Source organism: Mandrillus leucophaeus, unplaced genomic scaffold (genome assembly GCF_000951045.1).
Source record: "Mandrillus leucophaeus isolate KB7577 unplaced genomic scaffold, Mleu.le_1.0 Scaffold160, whole genome shotgun sequence".
NCBI classification, from domain to species: domain Eukaryota; kingdom Metazoa; phylum Chordata; class Mammalia; order Primates; family Cercopithecidae; genus Mandrillus; species Mandrillus leucophaeus.
Genome location: NW_012101588.1, coordinates 4,138,824 through 4,159,410, shown reverse-complemented (window position 1 = coordinate 4,159,410; position 20,587 = coordinate 4,138,824). Strand labels below are relative to the sequence as shown.

At 41.0% G+C, this 20,587-nt stretch overlaps 1 protein-coding gene across 2 annotated transcripts in view; it reads right to left on the bottom strand.

The window, feature by feature from the left end:
* Positions 1 to 543: 543 nt before the first annotated feature.
* The window catches only part of FIG4 (FIG4 phosphoinositide 5-phosphatase), a 133,889-nt gene continuing 113,845 nt past the window's right edge, over positions 544 to 20,587 (bottom strand). For both annotated transcript variants that reach the window (XM_011975967.1, XM_011975966.1), the window contains one exon: positions 544 to 889. In XM_011975967.1, the coding sequence (XP_011831357.1) occupies positions 712 to 889 (178 nt within the window). In that variant the 3' untranslated portion in view covers positions 544 to 711. The remainder of the gene's footprint in view (positions 890 to 20,587) is intronic.

Here is a 20,587-nt window from a genome sequence, read left to right as displayed (position 1 = left end):
AAAGCAGCACGAGTAGCTCAAAGAACTCCTCTTTACTTTTTACCTAGATTTACAAATTATTAATATTTTGCTCCATTTGATTTATCATTCATTCTTTTTATCCTGAACCATTGGAGAGCACTTTTTTGACATCTTGTTCCTTTATCCATAAATATTTCAGCATTTATTTCCTATAAACAAGGGCTTTTAGAATAATGAAATTTCTGATCAAAATTAACATAGTTAATCTACATTAGATTATCTATGTAGTTCTGATCAAAGTTAACATAGAAGCCACCAGAATAAATGTTAAAATGTTAACTATAAGGAAACAATATTTTGCTTTCATGGATAAAGATAATAAAAATACTTCGCCTTCATTCCTCACAAGAGAGGAATTTTTTGGCCTGTTTTGCTTATTAGGATGTTCCCAGACCTTGCGATGGTGCCTGGCACATGGCAGGTGCTCAGCAGATACCTGTGAATTTCTGAATGTGATAGTGTGATAGTATATTGACCACATGTGTAAACAAAGTATTTCTAAAATAAAGAAAGGCAACAACAGCAAATTATCTAGTTATTACTTTATTAGCTATAATTTAGAATTTGCAAGTGACAGAAAAGGGGAAAGGCTTCAGACGCAAAGGACATTTGATAAGTTACCCTTTGAAGATGAGACAAGACAGGTTCTAAGCTAATCAGATGTGGCCCCCATGCGGGCCTGCGCTCTTTTCACAGGTAGCGGTTCCTGATGTACTCTCGGTACATGGCGGAGTCCTCTTTTCCTAGGGGCTGCATGATACCTTGGCTGGCCTGGATGTGGGCTTGGAAGATCTCTGTAGATTTTCTGTCCACTCTTGGGGGCTGGACTTCATAGATGTTATCTTGCGAGAAAGCTGAGATGGGTGTTCTATAAAAGATGAATAAAGAGAGGGCTGCATTAAAGAAAACGTAAGGAAGGACCACAGGGAGCGGTCTCAGAAGCACTTCAGAGTCACTGGCATTGAATAAGCAGGCTTACTTTTGATAAGCCGCTGGGATGACCTCCCCAGTCCTTGCGGGGCTGGTTTTCTCCTCTGTCTGGAGGACAGGGCTGGACCAACACCTCTGGGAGCCCGACCTGATTGCACAGGCAGGGCACACCCCTCTCCTCTGTTCCCACATCCCTGTGCACACCCACATCTGTGTACCCATCTGTCTCCCTCACATGACTGGGAGCAACTTTAGCTAAGGCTGTATGGACTTTTTGCTCTTTTTCCTTGGCACATGATAGGAACTCACTGGTTTTTAAGGGAAGATTTAGTAGAAATCCATGAAGCAAGGGATAATAAGAATGCCTACCTCACACAGTTGTAAAGAGGAGTAAATGAGTTTATATGCATATTTATATGTATAAAGTGTTCACTTAGCATAGTGCCTGGGAGCTCAGTAAATGTGAACTATTGTTAACAATGACAGGTACAAAATTTCTTACCACAATTCTGAAATTCTAAAAGCTGAAACAACCAGAAGTTACTTTGCTGGCAAAATGTAACCCAACTGAAACTCATTTTGTGGCACGTCCTAATGAGCTGACAATAATCACCCCTACTTCCTGTGAATATTAATGTGTCTAATTATTGGACATGGCCTCCAATCATGCTGGGGATATTATTATAAGGTGTATGTACCATCCTGCTATGCTAACTGCCAATTCAGAATTCTGCAACTCATCTGGCCTCCGGCTTTTGGAAGACGGCCTGTGGGTAACAGGCCGCCGCTTCCTTCCTTTTTGGGGTAAATTGAGAAGCACCCAATAATCTCTCTATTCAAAAATATCCCTCCACTCCTACCCCACTCAGGCTGCCACAAGCTGAAAATTGCCATCCACCCCTTGGGGAAGGCACTGTCTCCAGAAAGGCCTTGTCAAAATGCAGCTCCGTGTCTGACATCCTTAGCAGGAAGTAAGCCTTCAAGGGATGAGTCAACCAAAAAGTCAGGTATGATGCAGAGTGTGTGTGTGTGTATGGGGTGTGCAAGCACACGTGCATGCCCAGGAAGGTCATGAAAAGGGGACGATGGTAAGCTAACACGGCATTGTGAGGGGCTTGGGGGCACAATGACAACATACTCTGCCACTTGGCTCAGGGCTGGCCCTGTGAGAATGGGGGTGGTTGGCCATAACAGGGCACCCAAGATAACACAGGGAAAGAAAATCTGGAGAATCTATTCTGCTGAGCTGAGATCTCAGCCTTGCTAGGGTGCATCTTATCAGAGGAATCAGAAAGGCACCCTGGATGCCAAATTGTTTGGTCAGCTGGGACCCCTGTGGAGATTCCCTGCAGTCAGACACAGAACTGGACCTCAGACCCAGCTGGGTCTGTATTTGAAATATCAACATTTCACTGGACACTAGATAGTATGGTGACATACAAAGGAAGACGGAAGTTGTACAGTAAAATCCCCCAAAAGGGCTCTATCTTCATAGGATGGGCTACAATTAAATGTGGGTCTTTTTTATGCTCCCAGCAAACAGTCAAGATAGTTTACTGTACTTTGCCTTTATCTAGAACAATGACACATCCTGAGATGACTGGAAACTACATTAAATTGCATTAAAATAACACAGAACCAGGGGTGACCAGGGGAGCAGGCTGCCCTGTCTGCACATGAGGCCCTTCAAAGGATCAGCAATAAGGAATCTCAGCTCCTCAGAGTAGGCTGGGTCTTTGAAGACTTCGATAGGAAGAGAGTCAATGACATTCTGGTTATAGAGAGAGCATGAGGACAGCAAAACTCTTACTGTACATGTTTCTCAAACACTGATCTGTCTTCAACCTGTCAGAGAGCCATGTCAATGGCAGACCAACAAGAAAGATACTGCAGTCCGGAAAAGGTTGAGGGTTTTATCGCCAAGCCAACATCGACGGCACAAAGAAATTATTTATAGATCAAAGTATACAACGATATTAATATATACTAAAGAAATTTATGTATTTGTTATGTCTAATGCTGCTAATCTCTATCTTTTGTAGACTCATTTGTCATCAGATTCACTAGATTAAAACAGTGTGTATGCATGTGCGTAGATGAGATATGGTGTGTATATATATACACACACTATATATATATAGTTATGCTTTATATCCACTTATATATGTATACATATTCTTTAAAAACAATGCAGAAGAAAGGGATATATATATATATTTTTTTCAACCATCCCCACCAAGTACTGTGCTTTAAGTGAAGCCATGTGAACTTTTATAATGGTCATTCTATTGTGCAGATATTGGAACAAAAATATAGTTAATGAGCATATGGGGTTTGGAGCCGATAAATCTAGATAACATATTATAACACCTATTATTTCCTAGGTAGAGCTGGAACATCTTGTCCTTAAAATGTGACTGTTTTTGTTTTATACTGTTATATAGAAAAGATCAATGAAATACACGATAGAGACTTAGAGGCTGCTACAAGGTTGGTAAAGTTTCTGTTGAAATGCCATTATGTATACATTAATTAAATATAAAAACTAACAATATTTACCCAATATTTATCATAGAAAAACTACTGTGTTTCACATTTATCAGTGCTTTTCACCTTTTTATTGCAAAATAAATCCGATACAGAAAATCACACAAAACAACAACATAATTATTATAAAGTGAACATCACCCAGGTCAACAAACAGAAATTCTGACAACCAACCCAAAGCCCCTTCCAGGTGCCCCAACGCAATCACAATCCCCTACCCTGACTCATAAGTAACCTTCTCCTGACTTCTATAGTGATCATTTGTTTGCACTTTTAAAAAAAGACACTGTCATTCAAATGTGCATCCCTAGATTCTATAGTCTTGTTCATTTCAAAAGTGTGATATGCCTTTTAATCTACAGATGCTCTCATCTTTCTTTTTCTTTCTTTTTTAAGAGACAGGGTCTTGCCGTATCTCCTAGGCGGGAGTGCAATGGAGTGATCGTGGCTCACTGCAACCTCGAACTCCCGGGCTCAGGCAATCCTCCTGCCTTGCCCTCCCAAAGTGTGGGACAGGCTTGAGCCACCGAACCCGGCCTCTCACCTTCCTTTTTCTTACAATGTATCTGCTGAAGAATCTGGGTTGTAGAGTTTGCCTCAGTTTGAATTTAGCCGCTTGCATAGTCAAGATGCAGTTCCTCTGCCCTTTATACGTGCTGTGGGTGAGCAGGTGGATCCAGAGGCTGGTGAGATGCTGTTTTGATTGCTTTGGGAAGACGATGGGTGGTGGTGTACTCCTGCATCAGGAGGGCCACAGTGTCTGGTTGCTTATCTTTTTTATGTTAACAGCCATTGAGGCCAATGCCTAGATCCAGTAATTCATTGGGGCTTGTCAAATGATCACTTGACACTTCGTCTTCAATCCTTTTTAATGTCTTTCTTCATTTCTTTTTAAAGCTTTGTATTTTAGTTCATTTTGAAATAGTATGTTTCCGTTTTAATCTCTTTTATTATCTTGTCTTTCTGATGGTTTTGTTGTGTGTAGGAATGTTATTTTGCTGTTCTTTATAATTCTATGATGAGATTGGCCCTTGATACTTCTCTGTTGCTTATTGTGCAAAATTAGTTTTGCAGAGCCTTAAGAAGATGTTGCTCAGGAAAGATTCACTTAACTTCACAGAACTCTTTGGTTGTTTCAGTGAAGTGTTGAAAACTACCGCAGCTTGCTCTCTGAGGTTTCCTCTCTGCTCCCCTTACTCAGTGTCGTCTGGGCTTTCTCCCTCCTTCATCTCCATTGTCCTGCTCAATTTTAATGCCACTGTCAGCAATTTCTCCTGCCGTGTCCAGGAAGGGAGTTTTGGCCATTTGGGTTCAAGAGTGTATGTGGCCTAGACGGCCTCAGCCCCTTTCAGAGCTCAGCAAAAACCCCTTGCACTCCCCTGGTACTGAATTGGGTGAACCCCTTCTGTTTCAGCTGCAGTGATTTCTGGCAACTACCTGTGAGCTATTTTGGGGTTCTCCTATTCTCAGATGCCCCACTATTCCCTCCTGCTTCTTCCCCTTGCACACACACTGCTATCATGCAGGTCTTATGGTTGTGGGTGGTTGACCTCAACAGCCTCTAGATTTGTGGGTGTGTGGGGATACTGTATCACATACTTTTGAGGTAAGTGTTGTCTGTGCGTACCTGGTTTTGCTAAGCAGTTGTTCTGTTTTTTGTGTGAGGATTCAGAGAGATTTTAAAATGATGCTGCTGCAGCCTTCTTCCAGAACCGACCAGGCTCTATTTTTAAAAGTGTATTTTTCACCCATGCCTCAAACTGAGCCCTACATTTGCTATACTGTCAGCTGCAGGGCTCCATTTTCCTTGTTCTGGAGATGGGCACGGCCACGCCACCCCTCCTTACCCAGGGCTGCTCTCAGAGAAGCTCCTTCCCAGCTCAACTCCCACATCTACTCTCGCGGGACCTGTTCCCGTCAGAGACAGTGCATACTGCAGATGTTCAGATGGACCAGCTATCTGAGTGATGGGAGACTTCGGGGGTGCGGGTGAGGTGGGAGCCCTCTTAATCTTGTGGTTTTTGCATGTGGCTAATCAGGTATTGCCTATATAGCAGTAGAGGTACAAGAAGAGTGAGAGAAATGCTTTAAATGACTACTTATCAGATATACTTCTATTGTAGCTAATGGAAGATGATGGTACACCATCTATTCTAATGTGAGCTGCGGTCTCAGAAACATTTGACGGTCGCTAGATTGAATAAGCAGGTTTACTATTAACAAGCTGCTGGAATGACCTCCCCAGTCCACTCAGGGCTGCTTTATTTCCTCTGCCTGGAGGACAGAGTTGGACTAGTACCTGCCTGGGAGCCTTGCCTGATGGATAGGCAGGGCACGCCCCTCTCCTCTGTTCCCACAGCCCTGTGCACACCTATGTCTGTGCACCCATCTGTCTCCCTCATGTGATTGAGAGCAACTTTTGCTGAGGCTGTACAGACTTTTTGCTCTTATTCCTTGGCATATAGTAGGGACTCAACAGCTTTTTAAGGAAGATTTAGTAGAAATCAGTAAAGTAGGGGATACTAAGAATTCCTACCTCACACAGCTGTTGAGTGGAGTAAATGAGTTTACATGTATAGCATAGTGCCTGAGTGCTCAGTAAAGGTGAACTATTGTTAATTACATGGCCATGGTGGGTCATGCCTGTAATCCCAGCACTTTGAGAGGCTGAGGCAGGTGGATCACTTGAGGTCAGGAGTTCGAGATCAGCCTGGCCAATATGGTGAAACCCCGCCTCTACTAAAATTACACAAAACAGCAGCTCGTGGTGTCAGGCACCTGTAACTCTAGCTACTTCAGAGGCTGAGGCAGGAGAATTGCGTGAACCCAGGAGGCGGAGGTTGCAGTGAGCCGAGATCAGGCCATTGCATTCCAGTCTGGACAACAGAGTGAGACTCTGCCTCAAAACAAAAACAAAAACAAAAACAAAACAATTACAGATACATAATTCCTATCTGCAATTCTGAAATCCCAAAAGCTATAATAACCAAAAGTTACTCTGCCGGCAAAATGTGACCCAACTGAAACTAATTTGGGCCTTTGGCTTCATGGACAAAGAAGTCCTGGGTGGCTACCCAAGGACCTCACTCCACCATCTGAGCAGAGTGCCTTTACCATTGCTGCCTAGTGGGATGAGGTCACTACTAAGAACAAATAGCAGTTGTATGTTTCCCATACTCCTCCTTTCTGAGTGAGAGTTTTAATTTTCCTTTGCCACCACTGTATATTGAGAGCAAAGAGGCAGTCTTTATTTACAGGTCACTAGGTGGTAAGAAGCAGTATCTGGACCTGATGAAGAGAGCTGCACATACCCAGAGATCCCAGACTTTGAATGGGATGCAGAAATTTACAAGGGACGGAGTGGGCCCTACTTATAGCAAGAAGAGTATGCATGGGTAACCGGGAAGCTAGAGGGCAGATGGTGACACATGACATAGATGAGGCTCCTCACCATCCACTGCATTCTCCATCTAGTGTGCAGCAGCGGAAAAGCAAAAATGAATATCCCAGGATCCCTTGCAATTCAGGTTCAAAATGCAATTTAGGTTCTACCTACGACTTGTACTCAAGTGCTTTGATTTGGAACTGGGTCATATGGAAAGCAGCAAGATGCAGGGTATGTGTTTTGCAGATTGGTGGCATAGGTGATGTGCTCTTGAGTTGGGCACTGTGGTAATGGCTTTTTGAATACAGTAGTTCCCCCTTATCCTTCAGGGATAGGTTTCAAGACCCCCAGTGGATGCTGGAAACTGCAGATAGCACCAACCCTCATATATCCTGTTTTCCTATACATACATACCTATGATATGGTAATTTATAAATTAGGCACAGTAAGAGATTAACAGCATACCTAACAATATAATAGAACATGTATGACAATATTCTGTAATAAAAGTTATGTGAGGCCAGGTGCGGTGGCTCATGCCTGTAATCCCAGCACTTTGGGAGACCAAGGCAGGCAGATCACCTGAGGCTGGGAGTTCGAGACCAGCGTGACCAACATGGAGAAATCCCATCTCTATTAAAAATACAAAATTAGCCAGGCATGGTGGTGCATGCCTGTAATCCCAGCTACTTGGGAGACTGAGGCAGGAGAAATGCTTGAACCCAGGAGGCAGAGGTTGTGGTGAGCCAAGATAGTGCCATTGTACTCCAGCCTGGGCAACAAGAGTGAAACTCTGTCTAACAACAACAAAAAAAAGACAAGTCAAAAAAAGTTACATGAATAGTGTCTCCATCACTCAAAATGTCGTATCGTTCTGTACCTCAGGTAACTGAAACTGCAGAAAGAGAAGCTGTGGATAAAGGGGGACTACTGCGGCTGGTTTTGGAGCCAGCAGCTGCTGTGATAGCTTCCTGATGAAGGCAGACACAGCAGCTCCTCGGATGGTTTGCCATACGGTTTTGGGAGTCATTTGTGGAAGTCTGGTCTAGAGTCTACTTCTTCAGCTCTCCAGTGATCTGGAAACTACCTAAAATCCTATAATAAATCACTTTCTGTTTCATTTACCTAGAGCAGATTATGCTTTCTGCAACTGAACCCTGGCCAGCACAGTCAGCTAACTGGTAAAGAAATCCAGTGCCAGCCCTCTTATTTTAACCAGGAGCAAGCTCCCATGCACCCAAGAGACCCCGTTCCTAGATGGTTCTGGCAGAGAATGAACTCTTTCAGCAGCTGAGCACATGTATGTTTGCTCCTCAAGGAGAGAGAGAGGACAGTCTGCCACAGGCACATATATGAGTGGCAATGGTGGTACTTTTTATGTTTTAGCCTTTGCCGTTGATATTTTGTGTTGGTCCAGGTAGAGTAGAACTAAACTCTTTTTTTTTTTTTTTTTTTAACACACTCTCTGAGAGCTGTAAAATAAAAAGGCCATTTGTATTTTAAAAATAACTTTTGGTTTTAGAGAAATAAAGCATGATGATTTTCTGACCTGAAATAGGTAAAATGCTTCCAATTCAGAATGCAATTTATAAACAGCACAATTTCCCTCCCATTTGCAGGACATACTGTCTACCTTAGTATAAAAAGAAGTGCAGTTTTTCTCTGTTTCAGCTGCGTTTATTATCACAAACACTGGGGAAGCATCCACCAATATATGGCTGCATTGTTTGTAGGCTCTAACTCTAACATTTCGGCTGTTGTTTAATGAGAGAGGGCTTGGCTCTGAGCCACAGGCAACATGGACTGGTTCTCCTCACAGTACTGGGTCTGCTCTGAAAGGGCTTTTCTGCCAACAAAGGACAGGTGGCACATTAAGCACACAACAGCTGTTCTCAAAGGGCAAAGAATGTAACTGCTCCTCCCAGAGCCATCCTTTCTCCCTGCCTGGATGCAGGGCCAGACGCTTCCTCTGCACAACTGGTCATCCATCAGACATTTATACAGGGACCTTTTGGAGGGATCAGTCCCTTCTGTCCTCACATTTCCTAGAACAGAAGCAGCGGTGGCCACTCCTGCTGTCACTCCTGGAAACTCAGACCAATGAACTGCAGTAATGGTGTGTGTCTTATCTCCCACATGGAGGTGATGACGCCCTACTTAGGTTCTTCATGTCCGTTCTGATAGTCCCATCTTTTCCTGGTTATTGATAAAGAGTCACCATTGACTTTGTCATGTCACATCATTACATTTCTTGTGACTTTCATCTTTTTTCTAATAAACTTTTAATTTTAGGCCCACATTAGATTTACAGAATTACTGTGTAGAAGACAGAGAGTTCCTACATATTCCATGTTGTTTAATGAGAGAGGGCTTGGCTCTGAGCCACAGGCAACAAGGACTGGGTATCCCACACAGCACTGGGTCTGTGCAGGATACAATTTCCTGTCTTATTAACACCTTCTTCCATTAGTATGGTACATTTGCTATACTTAATGATCTGATAGTGATACATAATTATTACCTACAGTCCATACTTGGTTTTTACCTAATGTCCTTTTACTGTCCCAGGATCCCATTTGGGACACATTACATTTAGTCATCACGTCTCCTTAGGCTCCTCTGGGCAGTGACAGTCTCCAGCTTTACTTGTTTTTGACGACCTTGACGGTTTTGAGGGATGCTTAACCTGCATCTTTTCAGAGTTTTCCTAAGAATCACAGAAAACTGTCATTTGGAAGAAGGTATCAGTAGGATCATGAGCCTCCAAAACAAGACCTAAGTGTCCTGAGGTTACAGATGGATGAAGTCAGGGGTGCTCTGCCCAGTGGATGCCCCACTGGCTACCAAGGACATTCCTGTGAAGGATCCAGCAGAGCAGCTCCCCAGCCTGGCTGTTACATTCAAATGGGAGAATTGTACAAAGTACAGATTTCCAGACTTTGGCCCAAGTGTACTGGATTAGAATCTCTAGCAATGGGGCCTTGGATTCTGTATTTTTTTATCCTTTAAAAAATAATAATGCTAATTATTTTTAATGCTGGCAATTATAAAGAAAACATGGCCTATAATCTGTTAGTATTATTAATATAAATAAAAGTATAAATGTGGAAAATTTAAACAGTAGTCAAAAGTCCAAAATGAAAACTGAGTTCCCCCATAATGTAAACATGCTCTAGGAGCACTCTGGTTGCTCCCTTTTTTTATTGTTTTTTGTTTGTTTGTTTGTTTGCTTGCTTTGGAATTCGCATTTCAATAAGCTTCCTAAAATATGTCAGTGTAACTGGAAAACTGGAACCCACTACTATAGAAAAAATGAAAAATTCAGCTGTCGGGGAGCACGATGTCCCTTTCAGTGCCGACTGCCCTTACGTGATCACAAAGCCATGCTCTTCCCCTTCTCCACTGCACAGGCCAGTAGTAGAGCCCTCAGATGGGCAGCCATCTGCATGGAGAGCAGCCTGTGACAGCCTGGGGGATGCTGGCACCAAGCAGCATGAGGAGGACACTCTCATTAAGGGAGAGAGGGGCAGCCTGGAGTGGGGAGAAAGAGCCCAGGCAAGGGAAGGCCATCCCTCCAGAGGACAGATCCAGTGTAGGGAGTGAGAACCTGGATGCAGAGAGGAGGGCATGCATGTGGATGCAGCCTGAGGAGGTATGTCAGAGCCCAAGCAGGGAGAGGCAGGCATGGGAGTCCACATGGAGGGGTGGCCTGGGGCCCGTGGGGAGGGGGAGGGCATCCCTGTGGGCGGGTGTCTCCATGAGTGGAGTCAGAGCCTGAATGGAGGGTGTTCATGTGGGGGAAGGGGTGGATGCAGTGGTGATGGCCAGCTGGTTATGTATGGGGGGATAAATCAAATAAATATAACAAGGGTAATGGGAGTCCAGTTTCCTAACTGTTGGAGAAGGCAGTTACTAGCAAGAACAGGGAGAAGGCTCGAATAAACTCTGGATACCCTACAATTAGAAGAATCAGTATGAACTTATGGATTTAAATATATATTTAGCTGCATTTTATTTATTAAAATATTTGATATAATACATAAAATAGATATGCATGTATATACCTACATATACATTTTCACATATATGTACATGTACACATAAAATTGTGAATGTGTTTTCAGTGGGCCTGGGGGCAGTGACACTCCAATGGCAACAGGTACACCTAATGCCCAGATCTTGGCTTTAATGTCATTTTCCACTAAAAATAATCAGGGATCCTTAGAGAAATGACTGATTTCAGGGCTGGGACAGACAAAGGACATGATGAGCCTAGAACATCTTGTGCCAGAAATCAAAGACGTATTCAAAGGCTGATGAGGACATATCCAAAGAACACAGGAGCCAGGCTGAGGAGACTCTGGTGAAATTTGGAACACTCTGAGCTTCACAACAAATAATGTCAGTAACAAAGTATATCCCATTGAATACACAGGAAGTTACGATCTCATAGTAAAAAAACAATGAAAAAAATGAAAATGTGATGAAGGATTTTTAGTTTCAAAGTACCTTCCATAAAATATTTATTAATTAAAAGAAAAAAACAAGCAACTTTAAGTAGAAAAGCTCAGAAGATATTGCTTACTCAAAGGATTTAAAAAAAAAAAAAATCATTAGGCCAGGCACTGTGGCTCAAGCCTGTAATCCCAGCACTTTGGAAGGCTGAGGCAGGAGGGTCACTTGAGTCCGGGAGTCCAAGATCAGCCTGGGCAACATAGTGAGACTCTCATCTCCACAAAAAAAAAAATAAAAAAATAAAAAATAAAAAGTTAGCTGGGTGCGGTGGAACATGCCTGTGGGCCCAGCTAGTTGGGAAGTTGAGGTGGGAGGATTGCTTGAGCCCGCCAGGTCAAGGTTCCATGATCATACTACTGCACTCCAGCCTGGGCTACAGAGCGAGGCACTGTCTTTAAATAAACATCATCAGTAACGGCACATACTGAAATTGTGTGCTCATGATAGGATGCAATAAAAAGAACTCATCATCACTTCTGTGATGTTCCTGTTTGTATTTGTTATGTACCTTAAGCCAGTATTTATTATGTCACAGTTTCTGGAGGTCAGGGATCTGAGAGTGGCTTCGTTTAATAGTTCTGGTTCCAGGTGTCCCATGAGGGTGTAGTCAATCTGTTGATTACAGCTACTGTCAACTCAAGGCTTAACGGAGGCTGGAGAATCCTTTTCCAAGTTGTCTCACTTGGTTGACAGGCTCCAATTTCTCACTAGTTGTTGGCTGGACACAACAGTTCCTTATGGGCCTATCCACATGGCTGCTTACAACATGGAAGCTTGTTTCCCAGAGCAAGTGATCCAAGAGATAACTTTCACAACCTAGTCACTTCTGCTGTATGCTCGTGGTCACAAAGACCAATCCCGGCACAATGTGGGAGGAGATTACATGAGGATATGAATAACAGGAGGTGTGGCCAACTTGAAGGTTAGCTACCACACTGTTATCCCCTGATTTATAAGCTGAAGATAATCATAAACCCAAATCAATGCCTATTCTATAAAATAACTGGCCTGCATTCTTCAGTGTGGCAAGGTCATAAAAATCAAGGAAGAGTGGAGAACTTTTACCAGAATGAAAAAGGCTAAAGAGACGTGACAACTAAATGCAACATCAGATGCTGGACTGGATCCTTTTGCAATTAGGGACATTTTTGGGAGTACTGGCAAAAACTTGAATGGGTTTCGAGGATTAGAAAGTTGCAGTGTACTGAGGTTAATTTCCTGATTTTCCTGATTGTATTGTGATTTTCTAGGAGAATATTTTTATGTATAAAAATACCCACAAAAGTGGTAGGGAGAGAGAAGATATCAGGCCTGAAACTCACTCTCAAATGATTGGTAGTGGGGAGGGAATGGTCTCTGTTTTGTTATGGTAACTTTTAGATAAGCTTGAGATTTTCAATTTAAAAATGTATATAAATTAAAGGGACCTATAAGAGAAATTTAAAATTGTCTAGGTTAAAAAATTAGGTAGAATTATATGAAACTGCTATTTTTGTAGCTAAAAAGTGTAAATATTAGTGATTTCATATGGTACCATTCAACATGAGAAAATTACAACAAACTAATCAACACCAAAGATAATGAAATTCTAGATTTACATAAGAATACAAAATGATTCTGTGCCCTTTCGAGGATCCTGTAGTTACTCACCCTGTCCAGTGCCCAGCATCTGTCTCTGCCATCAGCATACAGAGAATCTGCTGTGTAACGCCTGTCTGAGGAATGATCCTTCCTCAAGTTCATATTCCCCTCCAGAAACTGTCCTATTCCTCTGTACCTTTTTATAGTAACATTTTTTGAAAGAATGGCTTCTACTCCTGATGTCCTCTTACTTCCCATTTTTTCTTGAATTCATTCCAAGTGGGCTTCCAAGGTTACCACCCATAGAAACTCTTCTCACCAGGGTCATTAATAACCTTCCTGTTGCCTAAACTAATAACCATTTTTCTGTATTCTACACTGCTGCCCATTTTCCTTCTTGAAACACTTTTTTCTCTTAGCTCCCATGAAACCAACTCCTCTTGAGTTTCCTCCTATTTCCTTCTTTGCTTATATCCTTGTCCACTACAATTCAGAAAGGATCCACGGTCATCTTTTAGAGATGTAAATCAGAGATGCAGCTCTCTACTTAAAACCCTCTGGATGGTTTCAGAGTAACAGCTAAGCTCCTGTGAGAGGTTCCCTGAGATCTGGCCCCTACCTATGCCTCACTCCATCCCATAGCACATGCCTCTGTGCCTTTGACCCGCTTGCATATTAGTCCATTTTTACACTGCTATGAAGAACTGCCTGAGACTGAGTGATTTACAAAGGAAAGGGGTTTGCTTGACTCACAGTTCAGCATGGCTAGAGAGGCCTCAAGAAATTTACAATCATGGAAAAGGGGAACAAGGCACCTTCTTCACAAGCTGACAGGAAGGAGAAGTGACAAGCGAAGGGAAAGAGCTCCTTATAAAACCATCAGATATCAAGAGAACTCACTATCATGAGAACAGCACGGGGAAAAACCACTCCCATGATTCAATTACCTCCACCTGGTCTCTCCCTTGACCCATGGGGATTATAATTCGAGATGAGATTTGAGCAGGGACACAAAGCCTAACTACATCAGCTTGCTTCTCAAACATGCCAAGTTTATTCCTGCCCTGGTCTTTTGTGTATGTTCTCTCTGCTTCAAACACTCTTCCCCAGTCATCTCATGTGGACTGCTCTTCTTCATTAAGTTCTCAGCCTAAACATTAACTTCTCAGAGAGAACTTTCCTCTAAGCCTAATTTAAAACAGCTCCTGACCTGTACCTGCTCCAATCACTCTCTCGCATTCCTCTGCTTTGTGTTCTTCAGGGCATTTACCCTAACATGAAACCGTCTTACTTATGTATTTATTAGGTCAATACCAGTCTGCCTACCCTAAAACAGAAGGGCCCTGGGGAACCTTGTCAGTCTTGTTCTTTACTGTGTCCCCAGTGACTAGAACAGTGCCGGACACATAGTAGGTGCTTAGGTATTTGGTGAATAAATGAATCACCTACTTTCTGTTTCAAGCTGTTAATGATTCCAACTATTAGATGACTTGTGGCTATGATAATAATTATAGATTCTTTAAAGGACCTCTATTCCAATCATCTTGTCCAACCTCAAACCAAATGAAGATGCTCTCCATCACATTGCTGGTAGAAGGTGATCTGCCTCTGCTTGAGTACTCGCAGTAATGGAGACCCAGGACTTTCGATCATGGGATGTTTACAGGCCATTGTCGATAGCTCTGTTTGTTAGAAAGATGTTCTCTTCAGCACTCTAAATCTTCCTCCCTATATGTTCCACTTATTGGTCCCTGAAGCAACTCAAAAAGCCCTGCTTCACTTGACAGTGATTCAAATGTTACTTGCGGGAATGATCACACGATTCCTAATTCTCTTCTCTGAGATAAATACTCCCAGTTATCTCAACACTGCACACGTGACATGAAAAATTATCCAACACTGCACATGAGAAAGGTCTGTGAAATTTTACCAGCTTGGTTTTTAAAAAAATAAAACCTTTCTAAGCATCTTATCTGGGAACTACAACACAAGAGTGTCCTTGGATATTCCGAGAATGTGGTCTCATTTCTCACAGCTGTCTTTCTGTTCTCTTAACAGCCTGGTTCTCTGCATCACACTCTTTCTGATACTGAGGGAACTGGGACAACTATAGACAGCCAGGCCTATATCTTTCCTGGGGCAAAGCTTACCTTTTTCAGCATGTATTTTTCTACGTTTTCATTTCTAAACCAATTTTATATTTAGTAAGATGAGGGAAAACTTGGACTGCTCACGAATAAGCTTTGTGGCAAGGACTCTTTGCTGAGGGCACTAAACAACTTATTGCATGAGGATTCCATAAGTGAACACACAGTTTGGATCTTACTTCCCATTGGGCTTTGAATGTGTGTGCATCTTATACACATCTAGATGTGTATAAGAGACAGGGATCTTACTTCCCATTGGGCTTTGAATGTGTGTGCAGCACAGGAGGAAGAACGTCTGCCATGGCTAAACAGGCAGCATTTTAGTGATGATTTGTACCCTTCACGCGACGTAGACAACTGAGTGTGCATACAATAAATATTATTGAATGAAGCAGTGAGCAAGGGAATAAATGAACCAATTAACCAGATGATCCCAGAACTAATGCTGTAGCCCAAGCACCAGCAAGGCAGCCACGATCTGGACAGGCAAGGCATGCCTCACAGCTCAGCAGTGGAAGGCATGGGATCAGATCCCAGGGCGCCTGATTCTCTGGCCTAGAATTCTTTCCACGGATTTATGCTACCTCTCTTTTTGGGCACCTGTGCAAATGAATTTCCAGTTAACTGGATAAGTACAAAGAATTTTGTTTTTAATAACTAAGTCACCGATCAACTTCCCTACATCCATATACCCTGAATGAGTATTCTAAGCCAATCACCATCAGCTCATAGCCTGGCAGTAACGTACTTAGGGGTTAGCATATGACCCAATCCTGGACATTTGGGCATGAGAAATTTGCTGAGTAGGTTCTGGGACTCCTTGCTCCTAAGGAGGAGACACAAAGTCAGGGTTTCCCTTCTTCCCTGGGCACTACTGTGTCTTACTGTGGCACCTGGAACTGCTGCGGCCATCTTGCTACCAGTCTGAGGATGGGGCAACACTGAGAATGGGGCAGCAGAGAGATGGAAAAACCTGCACATTTCATGATCACATGAAGCCCCTGAATCCACTAACTCGGGAGCTTGCCCATCTGCAATCTTTCAGGGAAGTAAGATAATAAATTATCTTACGGTTTAAACCAGTTGAGTGAGAGGTTCTGTTAGTTGGAACTGAAAGCATCCTAAGAAGTTCAGACCAGTTTTTGATAGCACCCTTTAAAAAGAGAACACCTGCTGCCCGCATTCCTTAAAAAATAATAAATCATAGGAAATAACATTCCTTTAACCAGTCACAGATATCATTCTGCTGGCAAATACCGAGCAAGGCTACAACATAATAATGTCCCTGGTTGCCTTAGTAATGCATATTGACATAAATAATCAAATACTCTATGTAAACAAGTTCTCAAACTTTTCAGTCTCAGAATCCCTTCACACGCTTAAAAGCATTACTGAAGACTCCAATTAGCTTTGGTTAATATGGATGATATCTAGTGATATTTACCATATAAGACATTAAGACAGAAGTTTAAAAAATCTTTATTAAAATAACAAACCCAATACATGATAGCATAAAAAACTTCTTAATGAAAAACTACTATATTTTTAAAACAAAAAAATCAGTGGCAAAAGAAGCAATGTTTCACAGCTTGCGAATCTTTTCTATATCTGGCTTAACAGAAGACAACTGGATTCTCAAATCTGCTTCTGCAAAATCTGTCATGATATACATTGTTCTGGTTGGAGTGTATGAAGAAAATAGGGCCTCCTAGAGACAGGCGGTTGGAAAAGGAAACAGTGTAAGCCTTCAAATACTTTTATTTGATACTACAAGAAAATCTGACAAGTTTCTTGAAGGTTAGTTTCAATGTACAACTGAAACTATCAATGAACTTCTCATACTCTCTTATCCATTGATGCATGCCACACTTGGAGTGAATGCTTTTTACCCATGCATGAGTTTTAACAGCATGTATTGGTCACTTGGAAAATACTGGTTCACCCAGATATGATGATCTTCTAAACTGTAACATCTCATTACACATCAAAAAATCACGTTTGTTAAGATTGCTACTGATCTCATTAAAAAATCTTAAGTATTGTTCATGGTGGTAGATACACGTTTTCAAAAATTCTGATTTTCACTTAAAAGATCTAACTTCATCATTGGTAACAAATACTGTAAACTGTTTTTCTTGAAGTGACAAGCTTACTTTGTTCATTTTTGAGAAAGTGTCTGTCAAATATCCAAGCCCAAAGAAACACAGTTTGTCTGTCAGTCGTTATCTCAATTGGTGTTCGGTGAAAAAAAGCAATGAGTTAGCTCACAAAAAAAAAAGCAATGAGTTAGCTCACAACTTAGACAATCACCACACAAGTCCTTTTCCTCAAGACAACCACAGTACGTTGAAATACAAGTTTTATGATAAGCAAGAAATGCTTTATGCATATTTTCCATTTTATCACAAAGAATACTAAAAAGACATGCATTCAAGTGTTGATAATTTTTACTGCTTTGTCAAGACTTAATAAAACTGGCATTTTTTTCTTTCTCTTTCTCTCTCTCTCTTTTTTTTTTGCTTTGAGTGTGTAACAGTGAAGAAAATAATGATCACCAATACACTTTGGTGCCACTGCCGCTTTATGTTTTCTATCTTTTCCCTCTTCTTCCTTTGGTGACAAGTTGCTAGCCATTTGCTCACATGGATATTTGCCACTCTCTCCATGCTTCCTGTGGGTGCTCCTCCACTTTTAGCTGAACCCAGTAGGTGCCCAGGTTAGGTAAATTCCAGATGCCTGGCTCAGCAGATTGTGTTATTGGACTTCCTGTCTGAGTCCCAAAGAAATGAATTTGAATGCCAGCTTTACTACTTAAAAGTAACTCTGATCTGCTCTGTTCAGAACAGAGGGCTCAGAAATAACACCACACATCTACAACCAGCTGATCTTTGACAAACCTGACAAAACAAGCAATGGGGAAAGGATTCCGTATTTAATAAATGGTGTTGGGAAAACTGACTAGCCATATGCAGAAAACTGAAACTGGACCCCTTTCTTACATCTTATACAAAAATTAACTCCAGACGGATTAAAGACTTAAACGCAAGATTTACAACCATAAAAATCCTAGAAGAAAACCTAGGCAATACCATTCAGGACACAGGCATGGACAAACACTTCAGGACTAAAACACCAAAAGCAATAGCAACAAAAGCCAAAATAGACAAATGGGATATAATTTAACTAAAGAGCTTCTGCACAGCAAAATAAATGATCGTCAGAGTGAACAGGCAACCTACAGAATGGGAGAAAATTTTTGCAATCTATCCATCTAACAAAGGTCTAATATCCAGAATCTACAAGGAACTTAAACAAATTTACAAGAAAAAAACAAACAAAAAAAGTAGGAGAAGGATATGAATAGATACTTCTCAAAAGAAGATATTTATGCGGCCAACAAATATATAAAAAAGCTCATCATCACTGGACATTACAGAAATGCAAATCAAAACCACAATGAGATACCACCTCATGCCAGTTAGAATGGTGATCATTTAAAAGTCAGAAAACAACAGATGCTGGAGAGGATGTGGAGAAATAAGAACGCTTTTACACTGTTGGTGGGAGTGTAAATTAGTTTGACCATTGTGGAAGACAGTGTGGCGATTCCTCAAGAATCTAGAACAAGAAATACCATTTGACCCAGCAATCCCATTACTGGGTGTATAACCAAAATTCCTCAAGAATCTAGAACAAGAAATACCATTTGACCCAGCAATCCCATTATTGGGTATATACCCAAAGGATTATAAATCATTCTACTATAAAGACACATGCACATGTATGTTTATTGTGACACTATTCACAATAGCAAAGACTTGGAACCAACCCAAATGCCCATCAGTGATAGACTGGATAAAGAAAAATGTGGCACATATACACCATGGAATACCAGAAAGCCATAAAAAAGGATGAGTTCATGTCCTTTGTAGAGACATGGGTGATGCTGGAAACCATCATTCTCAGCAAACTAACACAGGAACAGAAAACCAAATACTGCATATTCTCACTCATAAGTGGGAGGTGAACAACGAGAACATATGGACACAGGGAGGGCCTGTCAGGCAGCTGGGGGCTAAGGGAGGGATAGCATTAAGATAAATACTTAATGTAGATGACGGGTTGATGGGTACAGCAAACCAGCATGGCACATGTATACTTACGTAACAAACCTACATATTCTGCACACGTATCCCAGAACTTAAAGTATAATTAAAAAAAAAAAAAATGAACTACTGACCCTCTCCAGGACTCTTCTTACAAAAATCAGAGGATGGAATCGGATGATCTCTAATCATCTTCCAGTTCTCAAATTTCATAGTCCTAATACACTAAACACGCACATGCAAACACACACACTCGCGTGTGCACATGGGACATCCTGAAAATGCCATATTGCACCTCTCCACACAAGTCTGATTATCCCTTTGTATCTCTAGAAGTCATTAAAGAGGGGTTTTGGGAATAAATAAGTATGCGAATAATTCAGATTACACCAGTTGAGTTTCTTATTATGGGACTGCAGGGAAACATATCCAAGGTTCCAGGTAAAAAAACAAAAATTAAAGGTTAAACAATAAATCTAATAAACTAAATTTAATCACCTATATGACTTATAAACAAACTAGTAACTGATTCTGTTATAACATGACAAAGTCTAAGAGTTAAAACTGTTCAAAACAAGTAAAAGCAAAATCTTTAGGTCAATAGGAATAAAAATGAACAGATAAGAGTGTGCAAAACAAAGTTACTGGCCTAAGAAGCTTCAATATAATTTTATGTACAGTTGTCAAAAGCCATCTAAAATTATATTTTTTTGTTCTTTTTCTATCTGTTAAACATTTACTGATGCTTCTGAGATTATCAGAACAATTTTCCTAGCTCTATTCTATTATCAAAAATAAATGTATTTGAGCACAATAACTCTATTTAATTTACTTTTGTATGTTCAAATCACATGATAAATGAGATACCAGTTTAGCTATTTATGTTTTGAAATAAACCTAAAAGAATTTTATTTTAAAAAACTAATACATTTCTCTGACGTATAATGCTTTAAAAGCATGAATTGATTTTATGTTGACATTAATACATTTTTAACATAAAGAGTAAAATAAAATTGTTAAGAAAGTCAAGAGAGTCTCAATTACTTTTCTGTTCTGAATAAGGACAGGATACATTTTATTCAGACATTTCAGGATTTAATTAGGATTCTGGTGACATCACACATACGGAATAGAAGCTGTGACCCTTTAGTAATGGATGTAAAACCATCTTATAAAGAGTGTTTTTGCAAGTTAACAGAAAGTGGGTTTGAGAGGCAAGGTTTTTAAGAATACACAAATTTCTACTCTTTCCAAGTAAGATCAAACCACAATAGTTTTCTAAAATCATAGGATTCTAAAAGTAAGTTAAACATAAAAACAAAGCAAATCCTCTTTTAGAGCTTCATGTATTTGGA